Source organism: Pseudonaja textilis, chromosome 1 (assembly GCF_049901715.1).
Source record: "Pseudonaja textilis isolate UNSWEBS1 chromosome 1, rPseTex1.2, whole genome shotgun sequence".
NCBI lineage: Eukaryota > Metazoa > Chordata > Lepidosauria > Squamata > Elapidae > Pseudonaja > Pseudonaja textilis.
Genome location: NC_141990.1, coordinates 190,798,303 through 190,820,935, shown reverse-complemented (window position 1 = coordinate 190,820,935; position 22,633 = coordinate 190,798,303). Strand labels below are relative to the sequence as shown.

Genomic DNA, 22,633 nt, shown 5'->3' with positions numbered 1-22,633 from the left:
TAACTTCTCAATCGTAGTAGGATCCCCCAAATACTTAACTCCAAGTTGTGAGAATATAAAGAACTAGGCCAATCTCCTCCCACCATTTTTAATTTTTATTTTATGAAATTTTATTTTCAACTTCGTTAGATATTTTTCATCCTACTGTAGTATATAGAGGCAAAAAAAAAAAAAAAAACCCAGATGAAAAGTCCCAAGAACCAAAGAATGAATATTTTTTAAATAACTTTTTTCCCTAACCCATTTATGCAGGTAGCAGCTAGCATGCAGACCTAAAAAACCAAAGGGATTATTGAATAAATCAATCCAGAGGCCTTAATCAAGGTACAAATGGCTCAAGTCAACCTACTTCTGAAGACCTAGCTCTCTGGAGAAGGCTGTGATGCTGGGGAAGGCAGAATAAAATAAAAGAGGGCAACCAGAAAGAAGGTAGGTAAACTCATTTACAATGGCAATAGGTGCACTGTGGGAAGAACTGAAAGACCAAGGTAGAAATAGATTGTCAGAGAGAAAATATGTTTATTTATTTAGTCTATAAGAGTTAATAACACGTGTGATAGCACATAATCAAAGAAGTGCCTAAAAAATATTGATTCCCTCCTAGAAATAGAGTATACCTATGGGGGAAAAGGGAATTACAACTAACCAAGACCTGGAAAGTAAGTTATTTTCCTGAACAGCTGGATGAATCATCCAAATCAAACCCAGGGAGACGGAGGCAGTGGTCTTTCATTTTGAGAGTTCACTATTTAAATTATTTTATTTCATATATATATATATATTCATTCTGATTTTAAGTGGCATGGCAAACTACCCTAGCATAAATGTTTATGACAGGAGAACTGACAAGTCTTTCAAAATTAAAATATATAATGTTCAAAGAGACATCACTTGCTGATTCTCAAAATGGCAAATTTAAGACAATACAGGACATAGCTTGGCTAAATCAAGCCAAGTAGCCTGGGACTGGGAGGATGGTCATGGACAACATTCTATAATTTGATAGAGTATAGCAGCTTCCATCTCATTGTGTCTTAACACTGTCAGTAAATCTGAATCATCATTATGCCATTGTGCCATCAAGGATGCCATTAGAAGAAAAGAAAAAACCCAGAAAAAGTATATTCTTACTTTCATCTTGTATGTATGCATTCCAATCAAATTGGGTAATGTTCAATGTACTGTTTTCTCCAAATGTAGCATTAAATATATCAGTATCATTAGAATCTGTAGAATTTGGTGGATTCCAAAACAAACATTTGTGCCTCAAGTTGCCCATGAACAGCTGGAGTCCTATGAGAGCAAAGACACTCAGACAAAACACCGTCAGAATCATCACATCGGATAGTTTCTTCACAGACTGAATGAGAGCTCCCACAATTGTCTTCAGACCTGGAAGCAGAAAACATCTTGAGAACAACTGAAAAGACAGATGGGAAAAAAGGTGACCCCCCAGTAATGTTAAAGAAACCCTCATGCAGAAGCTCAAATCAATGGCCCCTGTTGGTTTGTGAACTTAACATTTTAAATGGTTCTGTTACTTGTGACAATGTATTTTGTGAGGATGAGGCCCAGAAGTTTATGTTCCTTGAAATTGTGGGTGAAAATGTATTGTGCTTTTTTAAACGAAGAATAACTTGTTTTAATGATAAAACAAGTGCGTGTGCTATCATGCTTTTTCCCTCACAGAGGAAATTTTTCCAATCACACTAAGCCTAAGCACGTTTCACCAAAATAAGGAATATGGCTATCAATGCAGCTTGCTCCAGCATAAACACGTTTAGGCATATGGATTGGAATGGATTAATGGCTTTTTTTTAACTGCCAACTTCTCTTGCCCCAAACTGATGGTTTATAACACCTTATTCTTCCCTTGAATCAAATTAAGGTTTGAAGAAAATGAAATTGGAAAAATAATAGTCTCTTATACACACCCTCTGTTTCTCTCCTCTCTTACATAACTTACTCTGTTATATTTGACTAATTTCAAATATTTCATGATGCCAAATAATGATTCAGATGTGAGTTCTGTTAAAGTACTAAGGACAAACATCGTTTTCCATTTTGCAGGTAAAAAAACAGATGGCTAAACCAAGATTATATGGTTATGCTTTTGTCACAGCTTGACCTCAAAGCTTGACATTCTGTGATGCAAATCACACAGGCCGTGTTCTGCAGCATGTCATGCAACAATGTGTTAAACGCAAAGGCTGATTTAAAAAATGAACAAGCAAATGGCAAAAAGCAAAGATCACAAGATTAATTTCTTTCAACACATGATTCCTGCTTTTTTCTCTTTGTTCTTTTAAATGAATGAGCAAGCAACGAGGCTTATGGTGAAAAAAAAAAGTATTTTCAATTCCCATGGAGTTTCAAAAAGTCAGCCTCTGGGTTTAACCTAGCTCTCACCTGGGATGACTGATATTGTTTTCAATGCCCGGAGAACTCTGAATGTTCTCAACGCTGAGACATTACCCAGGTCCACAAACTCTGTCACATATCTGTAATAGGGGAGTTCACACACAAACACAATGACAGGATAAAAAGGAACAGTTGGACAGGTACAAGGGACCTAACACCTTATACCACTTACATCTTACCTGGGATTACAGAAATAGTTTTCAAAGCTCTCAATACTCTGAAAGTTCGAAGAGCTGAAACATTGCCTAGGTTTACAAATTCTGTTATATACCTGTAGAATTAAACCACAGTTATTCAGAATTGAGGTAGACTTCAGGGTACTTACTTGGGGACTTCATCAAGACCCCTTGGTAACTTTAGGGGAAAAGTAAATATCAACATCTTCCATTAAGAGCTTTTAACAACGATCAGTTTATACAGCAGGACAACAGGTACCCAGAGACCTCAGTTTAAACATCTATGGCATTCATAAAAAGCAACAGAAACTATATTGGTCCATTAGAAAAACAAATGGCTTTATTTTGATCAACCCAAAGGACACAACAAATGAACAAGCTATCATAGTCTCCAAAATTGTTTATTATGTCAGATATTTAAAAAATGAATGAGAAAGGATGATAACAATAGCAGTAGCACTTATATCACTGTACTTTACAGCCCTCTCTAAGTGGCTTACAGAGTCAGCATATTGCTCCCAACAATTTGTGTCCTCATTTTACCCACCTCGGAAGGAAGGAAGGCTGAATCAATGTATCACAATTATGTTCAATCCATGTCAGGTTTGAACATTTTAAGAAAAAGCAAGGGATTGTGTCCCTTGGCAGAGAAGCGGGGGAATCAACAATTTTTACATCAAGAAACTTAATTCATAATCTTGGGTGCTTGTAAAATGCTACTTTTCTGTTAGAAAGATGAAATACACAGTTTCTGAAAGATTTTCTTGGATAACTACTCTATTAATGTACGTATGTGTTCTATGTTACTAGCTGCTGTACCAGTTGCTTTACTGTATGAATGCACTTATATGGTTTCACAAACAAAAGAAGAATACTATTATTGTCCTCAAATCAACCGAGCAAGAAAAAAATAGCAAATGAGGCTATCTTAATTTATTGTGTATATACTGTAATTACAAATAACAATGATGACAAAAGAATATATTGTCTGCTCTGTTTTATTTTCTCCAGCAAAAATAAATTAGTTCAAGAATTGGATTTACTAATAGTATTGAAAATGTATTGGTCTTGATCCTTGATTGATTAAAGCACATTTTAATTACAATAGTCTTTATGCTCCTATATATCATGTTGGAGTACATTCACTGATATGCATCAATATATGTCAATAAAAAGAGGGTGGGAGAAAAAGGAATGGAAAACTTACGCAAATGTAATGACAGTGAAATCAAGCCAGTTCCAGGGATCTCGGAGGAAGGTGAAATCATCTATACAAAAGCCTCTTGCAATTATTTTTATAAGGGATTCAAAGGTGTATATTCCTGTGAATGTATATCTGGTAAAAACAAAACAACGTATTCATTCTTAATGCAAATGTTTTTTTAAAACTCAGATAAATCAGAATTGCCACCCTAGACCTTGCAAGCCCCCCCCCCCGCCCCTTTGTGGGTAATATGGGGACTCTTCCCATATTATTGAAGAAATCAAAAGCACCCATAGGAAAAAAAAAGGCCATGCTTTACTCTCTACTTCCCAGACATTAAGGTAACGCATATGTGGGAAGAAACCAAATTACATGCTATCTGGAGATGATCCTGTGCATTTCATGCAACTGCAAGAACACAAGAAGACTTGCTGTATTTTCCTGCATGCAGAGGCTTACAGTATAAGAAGAGGCTTGGCTACTCAAACTTTACATGAGAAGCTATCTGGTACAAAGGTGGTAGCCTTTTTTTTCACTGACACTCACAAAGGTACTGTATTTGAACATGAAAATATTGCCAGTCCTCCAACAATCAGCCTAGCTATTTCTTGAACTCCTTACTCTACGTCATCTTGTGAAGCTAAAGAATACATTGCGGGAAGAGTTTGTGAAGTGTTAACAGGAAGGTTTTTGGAATGGAAAATGATCAGTCAGTTGGAGGCATGCAGATTTTCGCTTTCTTAAAGTTCACTAGATCACAGCTACACTATTGTACGGTGTGTTATATATGAGCATGCATATGAGTTTATTCTATTAGGTCTTCTGCATCCCACGAAAACACATTCAAACATGCAGTTAAGAATAATATTGCACTTACTCTACATTCTTTGTCCAATCAGGGGGGTTACTTAAGGTCATAAATACGCAGTTGGTCAAAATAGTGCACATAATGAGCATGCTGAATAATGTGAGTTATATTATTAAGGAACGTATAGTAATTTTTTTTACAATGATAAATAAATACATCTTAATAGATTGTTCTGTTTTAATTAAATATATATGTCTGATAATATAGTTACAATTAAGGGATAATGTATATAAATTTCTAAAGGGCTAGGACTATATCATATATAAGTAAAATAAAAGTAATTGAGATGAAAGAAAGTTCCATTTTATTCCACAACAAACCTCTGAATATTTCCTTTTGATTTTTATGTTCAGAAATGGGCAAAAGATATAATTAATAAACTCTTGCAGGTGGAATAAAGAATCCAGTAACTGGATACAAAAAAGCATCACAATATATAAAAGGTATGTAATAATGCTTTCCAAAATGAACAGAACGTAAAATTCTACAGAGTTTTACCAGCAGATCTAGAGGACGCCACAAGAGCCAACAGATGGAAGAGGTCAATGTCATTCCATACAGGATATGAATACCAAAGAAACAGGGCAAACATTTGTACGATATCTGTTACTTCAAATTTCTAAGAAAATAATATCTTCCAAATGCAGAATAGAGTCCTGTATGGAAAGGGGGATGCCAAATGTCCACGCTGATTTTAGAAAAGGCCAAGGAACAAGACAAATTATTGCTCACACCTAATGGATAATTGAGAAAGTCAAAGAATATCAGAAAGAAGCCAGTATATGCTTCACTGATTGAAAAAAGACCTTCAATTGTGTTGATTGTGTCAAGTTGTGGAATATGCTTAGGAAAATGAGAATCCCACAAGATCTCATCTATCAACCACAAAAGAACCAACGTTCAAGAAATATGCTACAGTTTGTGTAGAAACACAATGAAGGTCTTGGAAAAAATATTTTATATTGTGTCATGTCTATACGAGAATCAGAATTGTGCAGATGGGTATTATCCCCTGTGACACTTTACTGAAGCAAAGGTTGGACTTTGAAAAAGTAAGATAAAAAGTGTATTGAAGCTTTTGCAGTTTGATGCTGGAGAAGATTCCTGAGAATAGCCAAGAAAACAAACAAATGGATCCTAGAACAAATCATTCAGAGTTCTCACTCCAGGCACACATGATCAAGCTCAATTTACAACCATTCTTTGGACATATTATGGAAAGACCCAGCTCCTTTAAGAAGCCCATAATACTGTAAAAATTAGAAGAAAGGAAGAGGATGACCATCAACAAGGTAGAGATGGATTTAATTACATCAATAGCTGGTGCATCACTAGGAACTCTGGATGACCAAATTGAGGACAGATCATCCCAGAGAAGTTCTATCTACTATATACAGCTGCAAGAGTCGACATCACGCTGATGGCACATAATCAATTAATTTTCAGCAAATGATTTTAATAGCAATGCATTTTGAAGGAAGAGCTATGACACATACAGACTTACTCTTATGCATTATTCACAGCCTTAGCATCTGAATACTTACATTTACAACTAAGGAGGAATGAATATGCCCTCCAGAAAAGAAAAAAAAAGGTCCTGATATTTAGATATTTCTGGTTTATGTCAAAATGTAATTACTAATAAAATTAATATTAAATCATAAGCATTTACTTATTATACTGTACTATCCTGGTTAAATAGTAGCACCAAAAACTTTGTTTTTGCACTAAATGCTAATATCCAGTATATTTTTTTATGTATAATGTACACTGAAGATGGCATTTAATTTTGTTGTATGAGGTGCAATGACAATGAAGTAAACTAACTAAAGAAGACTTAATTGCCTTTCCAACCTCTGTTTTGCCCTAGCAACAAAACACAATCGGATTCTGTTCACATAAGAAGCAATATAGAAAATATAGAACGTTACCTGTGATGCCAGTTATTGACACTAGAAGACGTCCTTGTTGGGACAGGCTTGGGTATGTACAAAAGTGATGGTGTGTGTTAGGGGTCTGGGATAAAGAATTTAACCAACTTCCAAACTGACTGAGTAACAAGTTGGAAATGCAATGATGCCCTGCATGGGTAATCTACAACTAAGCTATTTCTAAAAACAAGTCTACCAGAATTCTGAATGCCCATGTATCCTAGTTTCATCAGCTACAATGAAATGAAATCAAGTGCCAGAGAGACATGTCATACCACTGTGCATGCCAGCAGAAGGTGGAAAATTTCAAAGATGGGCAGAGGTTGCCCTTGTATTGGGCAAGGTTGGTTTCACAGATCTTCAATAAATAGTTGCAGGATGTTTTTGCCCTGGAGTAAGCAGGACAGGTAGGTGAGGATTTAGTGTATTTTATAATGCAAAAAATATTATTTGCACTCAGTTCTATGCAATATGTTTTGCCTAATGATATTCTATTATTTTTATCAACTAGATGATAAATGTTAACACTAGGCTCTGTGTATGACAAATCTGTCCAATAAACCTGCAAACTATCTGTTTCTGGCTAGTATCATTCATACCATTCAGACATTGAAAACATACATTGCAATGTATTATACAGAACAATTTTGGAATTTCTTACTTATATCACATGCAAAGAACTAGAATATTTAAGTATCAAGCTCAATAATTTCTTTATTAGCTTTTTTCCAAACATCCATCCTGTAAAGATGTCTAACATCCAGTTTCTAGACAAGAATCCCCAGAAATAATGATTTATTATCTGACTTTATAATACAATTTATATTTAGTGAAAAAATACAACAGCATATCTAGGTAGTCATCAACTTATAACCACAGAGCCCAAGATTTCTGTTGCTAAATGAGGCATTTATTAAGTGAATTTTGCTCCATTTTACAACTATTCTTGCTGCAGTTAAGCACTGCAGTTGTTAAATAAGTAACTAGGTTGTTAAGTGAATCCGGCTTTCCCGTTGACTTTGCTTGTCAGAAGGTTGTAAAAGGTGATCACATGATCCCGGGACACTGTGATTGGTCATAAATATGAACTAGTTGCCAAACATCTGAATTCTGATCATGAGACCCTGGGGAGTCTGCAATGGTCATAAGTCACTTTTTTCAGTGCTGTTGTAACTTTGAACAGTCACTAAACAAACTGTTATAAGTTGAGGACTACTTGTATATATGATAATGGTTTGATGCAATCTATTCCAGTTTACCATTGATAAGTTATAGTGGACAATTTTTAAGATCTAAGAGCTTAATATATTTAGATAATGTAGACTGTGATTCTGTAATCACTTACCTAGGAATCTTTGGAATCCATTAAACTTACTACAGAGTAAACTTGTACAAGGACTTTTAAAGGAGTGTAGTAACATAAAACACTGAAAACTTTTCAAACACTCTTGACTGTGCCTGAAGCCCGTCAAAGAATGGGGAGCTTAACAGAATACCAAGATGAGCATTCTTGAAGGATCCTGGCATAAGAAAACACCCAATTTTGAAAACGTTTCACACTGCAGGCCAATACATCATAGCAGGGAACTGCATAAAGACAAGTGACAGCAGGTATATCTTTCCATGGTGGGACCACCAGTGCTCATTCCCAGAATGCACCTGGCTCTTGAGGCCATTTGCTTATTTGAGTATTCTGTGGAGATTTGGCTGAGCATTTCCGTGAATTTTATATTTTTATTTTATAGTTAAATAGTTTGGAACAATTTTCTTTTCAACATAACAAACAATATAGAAATAAGGAATGAAATAACAAGTTATAGTTATAAATTGCTATCTTGAGGAAACTATTTGTTAACAACCACTTGAAAAGGATATGAATGTACCAAAATCTTAATAGCTATTTTTCTAACAGGGTTGAAAGGAGTTAAAATGTATAGGGCAGGGGTGGCACTGAAACGGAAAATTGCCTTCCCTCTATTCAATACTATAAAAGTCTGGAAGAAAAAAAGAAACAGTGAAAGCAATTTAAACATATGCAATGTTAAATTAAATTTTCTGTGTTTGTTTTTTCCAAGAAGGAAAATCTAGACAACCCTGAACCAACTTTTGTAGTAAAAAGATTTATTATTTACTGTATAAACAATATAGCATTTGCCATGGCATGGAAACATAATGTCAAAGGATATATGAGTTAGAAGGGAATCTTATCAGTCATCTAGTCCAAACCTGCTGCTCCCATTTGAAAAATTCTAGGAAAACCATTGCTTAAAAACAGCTACTGGCAGAAATATTCTGACTCAATCTTCACTCATTTAATTCCAATCCATTGTCCTGGCTTAATTTTCAACAAAGAATAGGCTATTGCCCCCTAATGCTGTCCTTTCTCCCACAAAGTCTTCTACTACAACTTTTAACCTTTTCTCAAGTTTTAATGTTCACATTCTTTCTTATCTTGGAAGTTTTCTTGAACTTTCTTTGGCTTCTCTAACTCTGACCTGCCATGATTTGGATTTAATGCTTCCGTCAGCCCAACCCATTAGCATTTTAGCCCATATTCACACTCTATAGTGGTTCACTAGCATTCTAAAATCCTCTTTCTGTGTACTACCACAAAACAAAGTCTCCCCATATCATTCAGTTTGATCTAATCTTGTTTAAGCTTGCAAAGTTTACTTTGAATTATGAAGTTCTCTTCTTAATGTTTAGTATTCCCTCTAGATTTGCAAATCAGCATTCTCTTCCATCTCATCCTCAGAATCATTTCAAAAATATTGAATAGTACAAAGCCAAAATGGAGGTCTACTTAATCTTTCTTTTCAGGTCAATGCAGAATTTTTACAAGAACCCTTTAAATGGTTGTTCAACTAGTTGCAAATTCACTGGATAGCAATAACCTCTTGCTTACATTTATTTATTTTATCCACAACAATATCATGACTACCAACTCACTTCAATTAAAATGCAGTATTCCTTTTATTTACCAAAGTAGTCATTCCACTGGAGTAGAGTTACTGACCTTACAACTCTAGATAAACCCATACTGGCTCTTAGTAATCGTAGCATTTGTTTCTGAATGGCTGCATGTCAATTTATTATTTTGCTCAATGCAGGCATTAAATTAACAAGATTGTATTTTATTTTATTTTTGTTTTTTTATTGATTCCCACACAAAGTTCCAAATTTACTTTTGGGTCAGCTTCTCTAGTTCCTTCTTTGATGGCCTTCAGTTAGCAGGCAAAACCTACTTTCTTTAGACAGACATTTAAGCTTCTTGCATTGATTATCAGTTTGTTCTTTGTTTAATTTTAGCAGTCTCTTGCTTTTATTTGGTCTTTGTGGAAAGTAAGTTGTATCTGGATAAAGTATTTTTGTATATTTTAAATTTATGTTTAACAGCTATTAGACTCTTAGACGGGTATAAATGTAAACAACTATATAAACTCCACCTTTATATAAATAGCTTCACCATTTTAGGAATTGATTTAATGTGAAGATTTTACTTTTTAAAGATTTGCCTGGCTACATTATTCAAAATGTAAAAAAACAGCTGCCTCTAGTGTAGTAAACATGAGTTATCGTATGAGGAATGACATTAAAATAGCGCAGAATCAAAAATCCATGAGGCACAGCCAATTTGGATCAGTCACCAGGACCAGAGGTTTAATCTTCTGAGCTTTCAGACGTGTGCTGAAGTCTGCTCTCAGGGAACTTCTCTTTTGCCAGAATGTGAGAGAGAACAGTGGTAGTCTGTTTTCTGTAAACTAAGCCCTGGATCTCTGGGTGCTAAAAATTTGTGTCTAAACAATAAGCTCAAGGAGAACTTCCAAAACTGAGAACCAAAACTTATGAAAGACATGTTCTTTATAGCGAAGAGCTATTATCAGTAAATATTTTAGCTAAGTGGCCAAAAGAATCATAAAAATATTGGACATTTTGAAAGTGTGATATGATCTGCATTAGGAGCAATATATAGAATTAAATGGGGGCAGGTGGGTCAAGAGATGGCCTCCACTCACATATACTTTAAGAATATGAGGAAAGTTAAGATATGATCCAGTGTGCTGTATGTGATACTGCTGCACATTGCATCTAAAATGAAACAGTTACATAAACCTAGCTCAACAGTCCATTTTTAATCCAAATTCAGCTCCAAATAATTGGCACTTGTATAAATGCCACCATGGGTAGAGTTAATATTAATATTAAGTATTAATATTTATATTAAGTGTTGTACCTTATGATTCTCAACTCCTGACGAATGTATCTTTTCTTTATGTATACTGAGAGTATTTACACCAAGACAAATTCCTTGTGTGTCCAATCACACTTGGCCAATAAAGTATTCTATTCTATTCTATTCTATTCTATTCTATTCTATTCTATTCTATTCTATTAGAAAAATCTAGATCAGATGAGCTTCCAGTGAAAGTATATCCCTTTCCTGATGGCCCTTGACTATCCCCACAACTATTTTTGTGTTGCTCACAAGTATTTATTTACTTAACCAAATATCCTCTTTTTCCTCTCTGTGAGCCAATGAGCTCTCCTTTTGAGCCCCCAAACAATCAACCAACCAATTCCTACTTCCTTTTTCTTCCTGTCCAAGGTTTTACCCTTCCTGATCAGCCACTATATGGAGGTAGTGGCAATGCTGATTCTCACTGTCGTTATGAAGACCTGGGAGGGTGAAATGGGATGGCTTCAAAGTGTGGCAGGAGGGTTTGGTTAGGATAGAAATCCCTGGGGGCAGGCAATCCCATCAGTGGCTTTAAGCAAGGTGTTATAAAACTGTTTCTGCAGCTTTCTCTTTAATAGGCTACGGAGGAATATGCAAGTGGTTCAGCTTCTCAAAAGCCACTTGGTGGTGTGAACAATTAAGATGACTTTATTTATTTACTTAATCGATTTACATGACTTTCAATCTTGAAAATGCAACTCTGGGCAGCTAATAACATATTAAAAACAATAAGAAAAAAAAATAGCAAGAGGATAAAACCTACAATGATAACTAAAAACAAAGTCAATAAGCAATCAACAAACACATCTTGCAGCAGGCCATCTACCCTTTCAACCCCTGTGCTCTGGAGCATGTACAGATATCCAACACTTTGTGAAAGACCTGCAGAGTTGGGGCCAATCTCACCTCTAGTCATAGGGTGTGCCAGAGTAAACAATTGTTAAATGAATCACTGAAGTTGTTAAAGTTAAGTGAATCCAGCTTCTCCATTGACTTGGCTTGTCAGAAGTTTGCAAAAGGTGATCACATGACTCTGGGACAGTCATAAGTATGAGACCAATTGTCCAGCATCTGAATTTTGATTACACGACCATGGGGATGCTGCAATGGTCATAAGTCTGAAAAGTGGTCATAGGTTACTTTTTTCAGAGTCATAACTTTGAATGGTCACTACATGAACTATTGTAAGCTGAGGACAACCTGCACTGCATTCTAACCACAGCACCACCACAGCTCCAGACACTGAGACAGATCCTACACATCCTCCAGACACTGAGAGAGAACCTTCTACACTGTATCACTTGGTTGGCCTGGGGCAGAGATGTAGGTGCTGTAGTTTCATGTAGAGCTTAAACAGGAGAGAGAAGCACATCAAATCCTACGTTACCCAACAGAGAAGAGGCTGGAGAATAGGTCTCTCATCCTCTGTAAGTATCAATTGAACTAATCATGAATGACAGAGAACAACCAGCGTATAACTGTGTCACTCATTCTTAACCCCTGAAGTCAGTCCAGACAGATACCATGATCAATGATATTAAACTCTGCTGAGAGAGAAGAGTAAGGATGGATACACTTCTCCCCATCCTACTCCCGCAAAAGATCATTCCAAGCGAATGATGCCATTTCAGACCCATTTCCAGATCTGAAACCTGACTGAAAAAGGGTTCAGATAATCCAGACAGATCAAAAGTTATTGAAAAGGGTTGGATCTAGCAGTGGCATCTCTAGAAGAGGATAAGATGTTGCCCTCTTTAAGTAACAGCAGGACCACACCCACTCTCAAGGATGAAATCAGTTGCATTGGTATGCAACTGCATACTGTCTAAGTGGAAGCTTTAGCTAATCAGGAGGAACCTGGATTCAGTGCATAAGTGGCCCTAATAACAATTCCAAGTATACCTTGACCTTGACCATCGGGACTAACAGGCTCAAATTCATCCCGGATAACTGGTAAGTTATCTTAGTTAGCTCTACAGGACTTGCCTCAAGGCAGAAGTCCAACCTGGAGTAAATCTGACCTTATTTGACAGAAGCTTCATATATCCTCATCGTGGTCTGAAGAAAAACTTCAATTACTCTATATAGGAATGATGAACAGCTACCTGCAAATTCAATAAGGGTGGGGAAATGTTGATGTTTTGCTGCCCTAAGTATCGTAAGGTAGGTGTGGTGAATAATGAATAGTTTTCTGGTGCTCTAGGCATATATTCTCACACTTCATCCCAGGGGGCTCTGGGATCCTTGAGAGGAGAGAGCTCTGATCCAAAGCCCCAGCAGACCCTTTCATTCCAAGCAGCAACTAAGGCTTCAGTTGGACTGTGCACCAGACTTCGAACCCAAGCTCCTCTGAAATCCAGTAGGTCTATTAGTTGCCTAGGATAACCAATCAAATAGAGGAATCAATCAGAATGCTCTGATGGGGTGTGTGTGTGTGAAGGTGATCTCCTCCAATATCACACCACCATTGCTGTGACACACACACACACACGCACACACAAACCAGATCTGGAAATAATCATCAGTATATTTTAGGCTTTGGATGACCTAGGTCAGTTGTATGGCTATCATAGTGACATGAATTCCCAAGCTACCTCAGACTCCAACCTCAGGGAAAGCAAGTTGAAGTTCTCTAGACTACAAGCCTGGGGAATTGCACCATCAGTCCAGTCAATGAGCCAGGGGAGGGAGGCTGCAACACATCAGGGAGGCTGGTACAAGAACAATAATCCCATCTAATAGCAATAGAAATTGCACTTAGACTTATACATTGCATCACAGTACTTTACAGCCCCCTCTAAGCAATGGGTCCTCATTTTACCAACCTCTGAAGGATGGAAAGCTGAGTCAACCCTGAGCTGCTCAGAATCGAACTCCTGGAGGGAGCAGTACTGCATGCTAACCGCTGTACCACCACTCTTGCCTGCAGTCCAAATTAACAACAGAATTTTTTTATCTATTTATCTGTAGAGCAGCACCTCTTGGAATTCCCCAAATGACCACAGCTTATCTACTACCACTGTCCTAAGGGTAGAGTACATTTCAGAGAGGGGATCTGCCCCAGATGCACAGCCAGTTCCCAGACACACCTAGTTAGCTCTCCCATCTAGGTGGATCACAGGTGGAAAAGGCCTTATTACAGACTGCTATTAAATGCGAGGTTGTTACTCTAGCAACTTTCTGTGCCAATCTCAGAACAGCACAATAGTCATCTTGCAGAAAGGACCAACTTCACTTATAAATGATTTACTGTAAAACAGATTATACTTTTTAGACTCATCTTCTAGCATTCTCACACATTATGATCTTTCTTTTAGTTTTGCTGGGGAACTTTCTTAGTCATCTTTGAAATATACATTTTCTGTGATTTGTTAGGAACACTTTCCTCTATAAAATAAATAAGAGCTATGCAGCATAACAATTCTTCATGTCCAAAAATACAGATGTATTTTACCAGTTGTAGAGCTCTCAAAGGGAACCTTGTGCAAAACACCAGAACAGCTAGACACAAGGAGTTTTTTCCCAAATGCCATCACTCTGCCAAACAAATAATTCCCTCAACATTGTCCAACTATTTACAAAGTCTGCATTACTATTACTATTAATCTTCTCATCACTCCTTATCACCCATCCCCACCCACTTGTGACTGTATGACTGTACTTTGTCATTTGTATCCTTATGATTTATATTGACTGTTTCCTAGTATGATATGATTGCTTATTGTACCCTATGACTATTATTAAGTATGGTACCTGATGATTCTTGACTCTTGATGAATGTATCTTTTCTTTTATCTACACTGAAACCATTTGCACCAAGACAAATTCCTTGTGTGTCCAATCACATTTGGCCAATAAAGAATTCTATTCTATTCTATTCTATTCTATTCTATTCTATTCTATTCTATTCTATTCTATTAACTGTAGATTGTATATTGACGTCAGAAAACCTGAAAGGGTGACAATACCCAATAGGGGAGAAAGAGGCAATACCAACAATAATGTGAAACACTCACTTTTGTATTAACGTAAAATGGATCCAGGTCTTCCAAGGGAGTAGCGACCATTCCAGCAGGGATGTCACCATAAATAAATGGCAGTGATTTGCCAGCCTCCAAGTCACTACTTGGTTTTGGCCCATTTTCGTCATTGTCTTTATGGTCTTGTTTGGACTGCTTGGCTTTTTCTGCAGCAATGCGTTGTTCGATAGCTGCAAGAGACTCTCTAGTGAAGTAGTGAAAGCTGTCCGGACCTGGTGGTACAAGCACTGGCTGCTCCATCTTGTCATCCTGCACATTTTAATTACTAGTTATTCTCTTGCATAAGGAAGTACTGAAGAAAAGAGAAAAAACAAGGAGTGAATCAACAACAAAAATTCCCATCACTTCTTCATTAAGCTAACATAATATTCAAGAAAATAATTACATCTTTAGAGCAACAAAATGAAGGCTTTCAATATTTAACTATTTACTTTTGAGGAACATTATTATGGGCTGATGAGGTTACTAGCTATTTTAAATCCCAACCCCGCAGCCCCTTATTGGCAATTTTTTGTAGTTTTAATGGTGACCTAATCAATCAAAATTGATAAGAAAACATTTTTGTTGGCATGAAGGTTCAGGGATAAGAAGACATTATTTGCTGAATCTGCTTGACATGGAGCTAGGAAACAATACTAGGACTCGACCATGAAACTTTTTAGAAGGCAGCAGAGGGGAAGGAAGGGGGTCATTTTCCAATAGTAGCGAATAGTAGATATGAGCCTAGTTGCTTCCTGACTATGCCTTGATCGATGGGGCAGTTTACAAGCTGAACATTTTTCGAAGTGCAAGCAACGTGAAGGATTGTACTATCTAAAGATATTCAAAAATGCTTTCACTGCAAATAGTATTTTATTAATTATAAAACACGAGAAAGTTGTTCTAATGTAGAAGCCCAAAGGAAAGGACTAGTTAATTAAACCACAATTGTTAATTACAAAAAGGTTTCATTCAGCAATTTTTCCTGTGCATTTATTTTGAGCAGGATTCATCTCAGATTTTCAGAATCAGGTCAGAAAGGAGGTGGGGGTTGGGGGTGGGGAGACAAAATCCATCGGATGTTATATTCAACAGCAGCCATAACAACAACAAAACAAGCACACACACACACACACACACACACAGAGATCAAGTTGATATATGGGAAAGAGCAGCCTGCGAGCAGATGGTTTTATTTCTTTTAATGGATCTAACATAATATTTTGGAAATGTGCCTAAGAAGACTATAACATATTATCAGAAATAGAGCATGTGGCCAAAGGTCAGTAAAGCCATGAGGCATGTGGGGAAGCTGATAACTGATAGGAAGGACTAGTTTGCTCTGTATCTTTTATGCTGGTGAACGGTTTCTGTAGTTTTGCAGATTTTAGAGGCCTAGTGGCTAGAAAGCAAAAAATCTCATCTCTAGAGATTAAAATTCTGTGACTGCTGTCTCATCATTGGCAGTCTGCCTTGAAGTAGGCCTGTGATTATTAGCGCCAGAGCACTTATCCAGAAAAAGGAAAAGATGAGGAATAGCAGAGAAGCACAAAATTAAACCTGGTCAGAAGGAAGACCAGTTCAAAAAAGATACTGAAAGAGGGACATGAGCCCCAGAAATAAATAAATTAAATTAAAAAAAGCAAAACAGAAGGCAAAGCAGAATTACAAGAAAAGGAAGAAGGGGATGGAGGAGGAGGAGGAAAAGGAAAACAAAGTAAAAAAAACCCCTTTCACAATTATGTAAGAGGAATACTTTTATTGATCTGATCTCTCTTTCAGTTGCCAGTGTTTGGAGGCAGAGGGGGGAAAAAAACTTAATGGAAGCGGGAAAAGCCCTATGCTGCAAAAACAGCTAATGGATCCTTAATGCACTTGCAAAATAAATAAGGCCTGGGTTTCAAAGGTCTCCCTTAACCGCATCTATTAAATGGATGCATTTCAATATAGCTCTAGTTCAACATTTAAAGGAGTATAAGGAATATCTCACTTAAGACACAATTTCAATTTTTTCAGATATTATGACTATGAACCAGGTAGAATCAATTAAGAATTAAATATGATCACAATGGTCTGGAATGTCATCTATATTTTCTCACAGAACCTTAATGGTTGACAGCGCTGTGTAACTGGCGATGTTTTGCACTGACCTGTACATTTATTAATTAATGTCATTTTCAGCCTTCAGACATAGAGCCTTCATTTGCAGACATAACTATTATGAATGCAGCAAAGATTGGAATTAACCACAATATTGTTTTGCAAATCAAACCAACTAAGCAGAGGCATTCCATAGAACAGTGATATTAACCTTTTTGTCGTTGTGTGCTAAAAGTGCATGTGTGTGAGTGCAAGAGCACACATGCGTGCCTGAACCCATAATGCAATGCACGTGCAACCACCCTGCGCTCCCCTTGCCACCCTGCGCATGTGTCTCCCGCATTCACCCCACCCCTACGCATGCATGGCAAATACCCCAAAATCAGCTGGCTGGTGGGAGGCACACGTGCATGCACAGTGGAACTAAGCTGGGGCGACAGCTCGTGTGCCATAGGTTCGCTATCACAGCCATAGAAGAATTCTGTAATTTTGCAAGCATTCCCTGGTGATAAGAATAAAATGGTTGCCCTAGATTTCTTAATGTACATTCAATTATTAAAATATACTATTTTGTGATTATTAATATCATTATTATTATTATGAATAATTTCAGAATCCAGTTCATTATCAGCTAATGAAAAATCCTAACTCTTAATTCTTGCTATTTTATGAAAGGCTCATTTGGAGGTTTTACTGGACAAATGAATTATTTGTTCCAAGTACTATGCAGTTTGTCGCAGACAGTCAGCTACTATAAAGCAATATTGTGCAGCTGTTAATCCTGACCACATTCTCCAAAGGAATTAATCAGGGCCTTTAATCATAGTATGAACACACCTTGGCCATCTCGTGTTTGTTTGTTTTTTAGCATCCCGATGATACTTTTGAGAGAGACAGTTTAAGTCACGGGTGTCAAACTCGCGCCATCCCGTTGTCACATGACGTTTCGTGACATTTTCCCCATTCATAGAGCTGAGGTGGGTGTGGCCTGCGCGTGAGGCATCCGGCCTGCGGGCCGCCAGTTTGACATCTTTGTCATTTAAATTACATATTCCAGGTTTGATCCACTTTGACTCATGCAGTAAAGTAAGAGAGGTAGTCCAGTCACCTGTTAAGACTTTGTTCTCTCTCTTTCTCTCTCTCTCTCTCTCTCACACACACACACACACACATACACACCAAGCTCCATTCCAGGCTCATTGCACTGATTTCCAGACAATTTCCTGCCCGTTGATAGAGAACAAGAAAGCAGTACCCAGAGGGTTTTATCTTTTGCTTTGTTGAATATGTACTGCATGAATCAAAAACAAGATGTCACCACTGAGTATCAAAACACTGAGTAGCAGAACAAATGATAGACAATACTGGCAGGATACAGACTGGCAATGGAAAAGCAAATTTTGTGCCAGTGTAATTTTCTGCTGGAATAAGAATTAGTCCTTTTAACTTGGCACTAAAGAAAGGCTTGTAGAAATGCCCAGCCCCATACAGCTGTGCAAGACTAAAACTTCTGGAAGATTTCTTGATTGTTTGTTTGAGGTCAGCATCAAATATTGGAAATTGCGACAGGAATTCCCAGCCTCATTTTTAATGAGTTAATTAAGTTTGTGAAATTTATTGGAATTTGAAATGCTTTATTCTAGATTTCTCCCATTGGGGCTAAACTATCTCTTGCAAACAAGCTCTCTACAACTCATCTGTTATTTCTTCTTTTCCTGTCCTAATGTCCACACAACCTAGTATCAAGGCGGAAATGGGCTCTAATTGAAATGGTAATATTGAAAATCTTAGAACAGTAATCTTATCAAATTCTGGGATAAGAGTGAAACCAACACAGAGTTTACCACCCTCCAAACCCCTAGATGTTGAGGGAACCAAAAGAAGGGCTGTAAACCCTTCTGTAAACCAGCCACTTGTATTATGGTTCTCTCCAATTTGTTGGACTTCAATTCCCACCAATTCTTAACTCTGGCCAGGGATGCAAGAATTCCCAAAGTCTTTCACCAAAACACAAGGTGATTGAATTTTTTTGTCCATCTTCTTAAATACCCAAAGTTAACAGGTGCTATTTATTATTCAAATCCTTTAACAGTTCCATCAATTTTGCATTGCCTCTCATTGTAACAAAGTACAGAAAAGCTGGAGAGCAACCATGGAAGAAATAGGTAAGGATAGAGCACATAATTTAGCCTTATGAATAACTGGGAAATTGAACATGAAGGAGAAAAAAAAGATTCCCAGATGTCCTTCATTCTTATGTGTTTATTTATACATATTTATATTTTCCTTTCAATGATCCTAGGATGAATGTAGTAAACTTGCTTTTGTTTTATGAAGGATAAGTATACAAATTTATGTTGTTCATTTATTTATCCATCTTTCCTAACAGGAATTCTAGATGGCATATACAGTGGTCCCATCTTATTTTTCTCTTAAGAACAACCTTATGAGTTAGGCTGCGCTGATAGATATAATAATACTCACAGTAATGGGGCTCAAAATCTGTCCCCAAGGCTTTTCCCTCTATTTTCCCCCTTTACTTACAACAAATAATTGTTAAAGTTCAGTTTCTGATGATATTTTATTAAGTCTAATTTTTACTTCTTCAGAAAAAAACTGAGGGGCAGGTATTTCAAACATGATGCAGGATTTTATTTTATTTTCAATTTGTCACTGCAATGCCACATTTGAATGAAAGTCTTGGCTTTCTCAAAATTGCTTTTAACTCAAGGAGGAAAACTTTGGAACAAATAGAAACGTCCTTCAGAGGTAAATAGCACTTTTAGTGTTTTTTCTTCATAGAAGAAAAAATAGAAAAAGGTATCTTACACTAAGCAGTATTGTATTCCAGTCTAATTTGGGTTTCCTACATTTGTTATTTAGATTATTTTTAAAGTTTGAAAAAGTACTCCTCAGTAGTAGAGACCTATTTCTTTTCTCTATGTAATTAGGTAAGTTTAAATAAAATAGTAAAAACTTCCAAGCAGAGCAATGGACTGGTGCCATTTATTATTTTTACTTTTTGATAAAGCTTCTGAGTCCTATATGTGGATCTGAGATATTCCTGGAAATAAGGATGAGACTGAAGGCTTCCTCTTTATAGCAATGCATTTTTTTAAAAAAGAAAACCATTAAATGGGAAATTGGCATGCTATAAAAAAGGAGCAATCTGTCACTCTCTTTCCCTCTTGGTTTAAAATTTAAAAAATATGAAATGGGGGAGGGAACCAAGGAGACATCTAAGGGGATGACTACAGCCACAGTATTGTGCATAGGCATCACACTGGACTAGCTGTTGTGACTTCAGTCTGATGCTGCTTCACTAAAAGGAAAAAAATATTGGCACTATAAGCCCCTGAAGATAGTGTCTACTTAGGCAAATAAGGGGGCTTCTCTAACTGCAAAGAAAGCTTACAGCGAGACAGGAAAAGGGCTCTTAAATTGTTTTTCAATGTTTGATTGCTTGTTGAGGAAAAATGATAAGAATATTAGGTAGGTTGGCCACACTAAGATAGATAAATAGACAGATGATGGATGGATGGACGGACAGACAAACAAATAGATCAGGCAGGCAGGCAGATAGAGATAGATACATTTGGGGCTAATTTCTCTTTTAAAATTTATGTTCCCCCACGCTGCATTTTTAGCATGATAACTTTGTATTCCCTTTTGTATTTTAAAAATGACTTTATAACTTTTGTTCACTTTTTGAATTTTTGTTTTGTCATATGCTGCTTAGCTTTAATTGTAAAAAATGATGTTGATGCTCATTTGGCCAATAGCAAGAATTTTATTGAATGGAAGTCAATGGTCTCTCAAAGGGCATTTTCCTTGTAACCTACCATGTTTCCTTCAAACTAAGACCTCTCCGGATAATAAGCCCAATCGGGTTTTTGAACGCATGCGCTACAATAAGTCCCCCTCCCTGAAAATAAACCCCCCCCACCCAAAATATTAAAACAAATGCACAGCCAGTCCTCCATGCAGGAGAAATGTCCAGAAAAATAAAGACTATTTTCAGGACACTGTTCTTCTCTTGCATGAGGCCCTCAATGTCAGGGAAAGATACCATTTGGAAAGAATTGTAATTCAAAGGTGAAGTGAGTTTTAGAAGTAAAAGTCCGTTTTAGAAAAATAAATAAAACTAAATGACAGCTTTCTGAAACAAAGAACTGTAATTTATAATAAAGGATGTATGGTTACTGTAGTTGTATTTTTAAAAGATTAAATAAAATATAATAATACTAATATTTACTTAAGTGGTAGATTACAAGAGCATAACTGACCTATATATCAATCTACTCAGTGACGGCAAACTTTCGGGCTCAATGTCAGAAATTGAGAAAAAGTCCAAGTTAACTCTGCTAGTCTCCCTCTCGCCACCTCTTTCTCCCCACCCCCGCTCTCTCCCTCTCACACACCTGGACCAAAAGGAAACACTTCTTTTTATTGTTTGAAATGGTGCAATACTCTGTAAGATGAATATTTTTCTGAGAGAAAAAAGGGCCACATTTACAAAACAGCCACAGGCTTTCATGTTTCCCCAAATTCAAGGGGAAATAAAAGGTGATGGAAAGAAGGTAGCTAGAATAGAAACGCTATTCAAAACTGCATTTTGCAGTTTTTAGCAAAACTAGATTGGTGTTTCTCAATTTTGAAAATTGAAGATATGTAGACTTCAACTCCCAGAATTCACCAGGCACATAGCCACACATTTTAAAGTTGCCAAGATTGAGAAATATTAGAAGCCTGCCTTTTGATCCTGAGTTTAGTGGGAAGAAGTAACCAAAAAAGGATTGATTTTAAAATGGAACAGACAATTATTTGCTTAGTTCTACCTCCCAGATGACTTTATTATGCAGCTTTAAGGCCTTTCCAAACAGTTCGGTTAGACAGGGATAAGCATTTCTATTCATTAATTAGAAATAATTAGAAACTAAATTACAAGCTCTACCAAGATAGTCTTCAGATTCATTTTCCTCTCTCTTATACCCATATTTTCTGATCATTGTTTGGTCCCTCCAGCACAGCGGTTGCCAACTGATGGTCCACGGACCACTGGTGGTCCGCGAGATAATTTTGGTGGTCTGTAAAAAAATTATTTGCATTTTTTATATTGCACTAGTATTTATCTTTTTAAAAAATTCATATTAGTGGCCCACAGGATTTAAAATTATGAATTTAGTGGTCCCTGAGGTCCGAAAGGTTGGCGACCCCTGCTCCAGCAGAGTGTCTCTTTTGTATGGATACCTGAAGGAGATTCTAAGGCATGTGACTGCACTCATAGTATGGTCTCACCAACTTGACTCCATACCAGTGTAAAAACACTGTCTGAATGAAGACAACTTTGGCCACGTATTGCAAGGGATTCAGCCTGGATTGACTGTCTTGTCCAGGCATTGATCAGTTCTCCATTCTTGGACCCTCCCACATTTTTGTTCCAGGAAACCAATGGCCAATTGCTTTCCATCCTGAAGTTGGGTAATCAAAAACATTTTATATGTGTATGTACATCTCCGTAAGGCAGACACAATGTATATTACAACATGACTTTGGAAAGTTTTTAATAAACTCATCAGGGTGTCCTTATTATTGTATTAGTAGAATACAACTACTAGTACTGTATTAGTAGAATACAACTACCAAGTCAGCATGCTGGGTAAACTATCATTTGAGA

The 22,633-nt window shown here is 36.8% G+C and overlaps 1 protein-coding gene across 5 annotated transcripts in view; it reads right to left on the bottom strand.

The window, feature by feature from the left end:
* LOC113434109 (sodium channel protein type 1 subunit alpha) overlaps positions 1-22,633 on the bottom strand; it is a 97,869-nt gene that overhangs the window by 50,437 nt on the left and 24,799 nt on the right. For 2 of the 5 annotated variants that reach the window (XM_087920020.1, XM_087920023.1), the window contains exons 1-4: positions 4,679-4,763; positions 3,805-3,933; positions 2,601-2,692; positions 1,132-1,392 (exon numbers count right to left, since the gene is read on the bottom strand). In XM_087920020.1, coding sequence (XP_087776146.1) covers positions 1,132-1,392; positions 2,601-2,692; positions 3,805-3,933; positions 4,679-4,758 — 562 coding nt within the window. In that variant the 5' untranslated portion in view covers positions 4,759-4,763. Of the gene's footprint in view, positions 1-1,131; positions 1,393-2,409; positions 2,502-2,600; positions 2,693-3,804; positions 3,934-4,678; positions 4,769-8,475; positions 8,595-14,853; positions 15,170-22,633 lie in introns of those variants that run through there. The other 3 variants (XM_087920019.1, XM_087920021.1, XM_026697114.2) reach the window with 2 other exon arrangements.